This window comes from Penaeus japonicus, unplaced genomic scaffold, assembly GCF_977035675.1.
Source record: "Penaeus japonicus unplaced genomic scaffold, GWHDUDI00000001_assembly GWHDUDI00000001, whole genome shotgun sequence".
Taxonomy (NCBI): domain Eukaryota; kingdom Metazoa; phylum Arthropoda; class Malacostraca; order Decapoda; family Penaeidae; genus Penaeus; species Penaeus japonicus.
Window position 1 is genome coordinate 25237711 of NW_028234403.1, and position 2500 is coordinate 25240210.

The 2500-nt window shown below is 33.4% G+C and overlaps 1 protein-coding gene across 1 annotated transcript; it reads right to left on the minus strand.

Moving 5' to 3' along the window:
• Positions 1-1269: 1269 nt before the first annotated feature.
• Positions 1270-2236, minus strand: SCCRO3 (defective in cullin neddylation 1 domain containing SCCRO3). Its single transcript, XM_086537918.1, has one exon. It carries the CDS (start codon positions 2228-2230, stop codon positions 1304-1306), a length of 927 nt encoding a protein of 308 aa, XP_086394044.1. The 5' UTR covers positions 2231-2236; the 3' UTR covers positions 1270-1303.
• Positions 2237-2500: the final 264 nt, after the last annotated feature.

The following is a 2500-nucleotide window of genomic DNA, read 5'->3' on the forward strand; positions in this document are numbered from 1 at the left end:
AACAAAATTTGCCAGCAGAAAGAACAGTGGGGGTGCAGGTCTTCTTTTTGTTGTTGTTGTTGTTGTTGGTGCAGGCCTCTGATTAGATCTTACTACTGACAGAAAGAACAATGGGGGTTTTACACCCCTCCATAATTCTTAAATTAAAAATAAAGTGTATAGAAACTCTTTGCATAACATTTTATTTGTTTATATAATACCAATGAATATCATTAAACAAATGAATTACAATATTTTTGAAGTATGATTATACATGATACACAATGCAAATTTACTAGACTGATAAAATCTATTATCAATAGATTCATCTTTTATCATACTTATTCAAAAAAAGCCTGATTCAAAGACAAGGTAATTGAGATTTCTGGGAGAGAAAGAAAATTATGTACTCTTCGAGGTAAGTCTGAACGTAATGTACAAGTGATTTTTTTGTGACAATTTCAGTAAGCATATATGCATACAAAGTTTATTATAAAAAGTAACTAAACATCTATAAAAATAATAAATAAATAAAAAAGCAAACTTGGTACTCTTCCTTCATAAATCTGTATGTTATAACAATTTATAATTAAAAAAAAAATTAATACAATTTGAAACAAAGCAAAACATACAGATATGGAAGAGACAGAAAGTACAACCAAGTAGGAATGGAACAGAGAGAAAAGGAACAGGAATATATAAATTAAGTGTAAGAGAAGGCAAACATGATGTGGAGATGAAATGATGGTAAAGACAGGAGTAAGAAGAAAAGAGAAGTGTAAGTACGAGCAGAAAGAGCAGAGAACAGAAAAAACAGTTTGCTGAACATAAAAGAACATAGAAGTGAGATATTAAGTAGCAGACAAAAAATGAAACATAACAAAAGCACAAAGTACAATTACATAACCCTTTCTTTAGTTTCCAAAGACATACAGCAGATCCTATCTTCAAAAGCGTCATTATTCATTTTCTTCCTTGTGGTCTTTGCTAATGTTCTGGTTTAACTGATCATTCTCATATTCCACAAAGTCGTCAAACAGACTAGGCCAAGCTTCTGTGTCATCATAAGAACTCAGAAGAGAAGGCAAACATGATGTGGAGATGAAATGATGGTAAAGACAGGAGTAAGAAGAAAAGAGAAGTGTAAGTACGAGCAGAAAGAGCAGAGAACAGAAAAAACAGTTTGCTGAACATAAAAGAACATAGAAGTGAGATATTAAGTAGCAGACAAAAAATGAAACATAACAAAAGCACAAAGTACAATTACATAACCCTTTCTTTAGTTTCCAAAGACATACAGCAGATCCTATCTTCAAAAGCGTCATTATTCATTTTCTTCCTTGTGGTCTTTGCTAATGTTCTGGTTTAACTGATCATTCTCATATTCCACAAAGTCGTCAAACAGACTAGGCCAAGCTTCTGTGTCATCATAAGAACTCAGATCATCTCCTACAGTTTCAGCAAAATTTAGGAACATATTCCACGTGTCTCTAGGTATACCACGAATATTGGGATGTCTTTCAAGGAACGCTAACCATCTCTTCAATATACTTGGCTCGCGTTGTGAAAAGACAAGTTTCCATAACAACACTGCCATGTCGGACGGTAAAATTCGTTGGCCGGTGTCAGAATCCAGACCAAATTTGAATGTAAATCTATACAGGTCTTTGAATTCTTCTGGTCTCTGGACCTCAAGTAGCATATCTGAGAACTTGGACTGTATACCCTTGATTGAATCCACTTTAAGAGCTTTGCATCCACCTAAGAATTCTGCACGTGTAAACCGGCACATAGTTTCTGCTCCAAATTTCCAGGCTAACACTAACACTATAAACTCTTCTGGTTTAACATTCAGATCCATGCACAGATGTTCAATACCTTCTGATAGTATAGCATCATAATGCTGGTCCTTATAGTGGTCAAACATGCTAATGATCTTTCCTTCCGAATACTCCTTAGAAGATAATCTTTTAACTTCATTACTAGCGGTTTTAGCAAGAGGTGGAATCCTTGAATAAAATGAACGTTTCTCTGGAGCACTGACAATTATGCTGTTCTTTCCACTGCCATTGCTTTGTGCATCAGGTGGTGGCACTGGTGACCTTCCTTCTAGTCCACTGAGGCTGCTACCACTCTCACTTGCTTCTGAATGAGAAAAGACAAAAAATATATTAATTTCAAGAGGAAGATAAATTGAGATTTTATCACAGAAAAGGTAAAAAATAATCCTTGAACAATTCATGGTTTGCATAATTTCCACTGGTAACAAAATGTACACCTATACCTATATCAATAATACCGCTAATAACTATCATAATACTGATACAGGTTTATTCTTTCCTACATGTGTTTTACTTTATAATTTATATATATATAATATTACCATTAAGATATACCAATAATTGGGAAAAATAACATTACAGCAACATCAGCAACAAAGTACTTGCAAAAAAATATAAACATGATTTCTAGGAATATTCCTATACAAAACCTTTTGATTTAATTCAAAGAATAAACAATC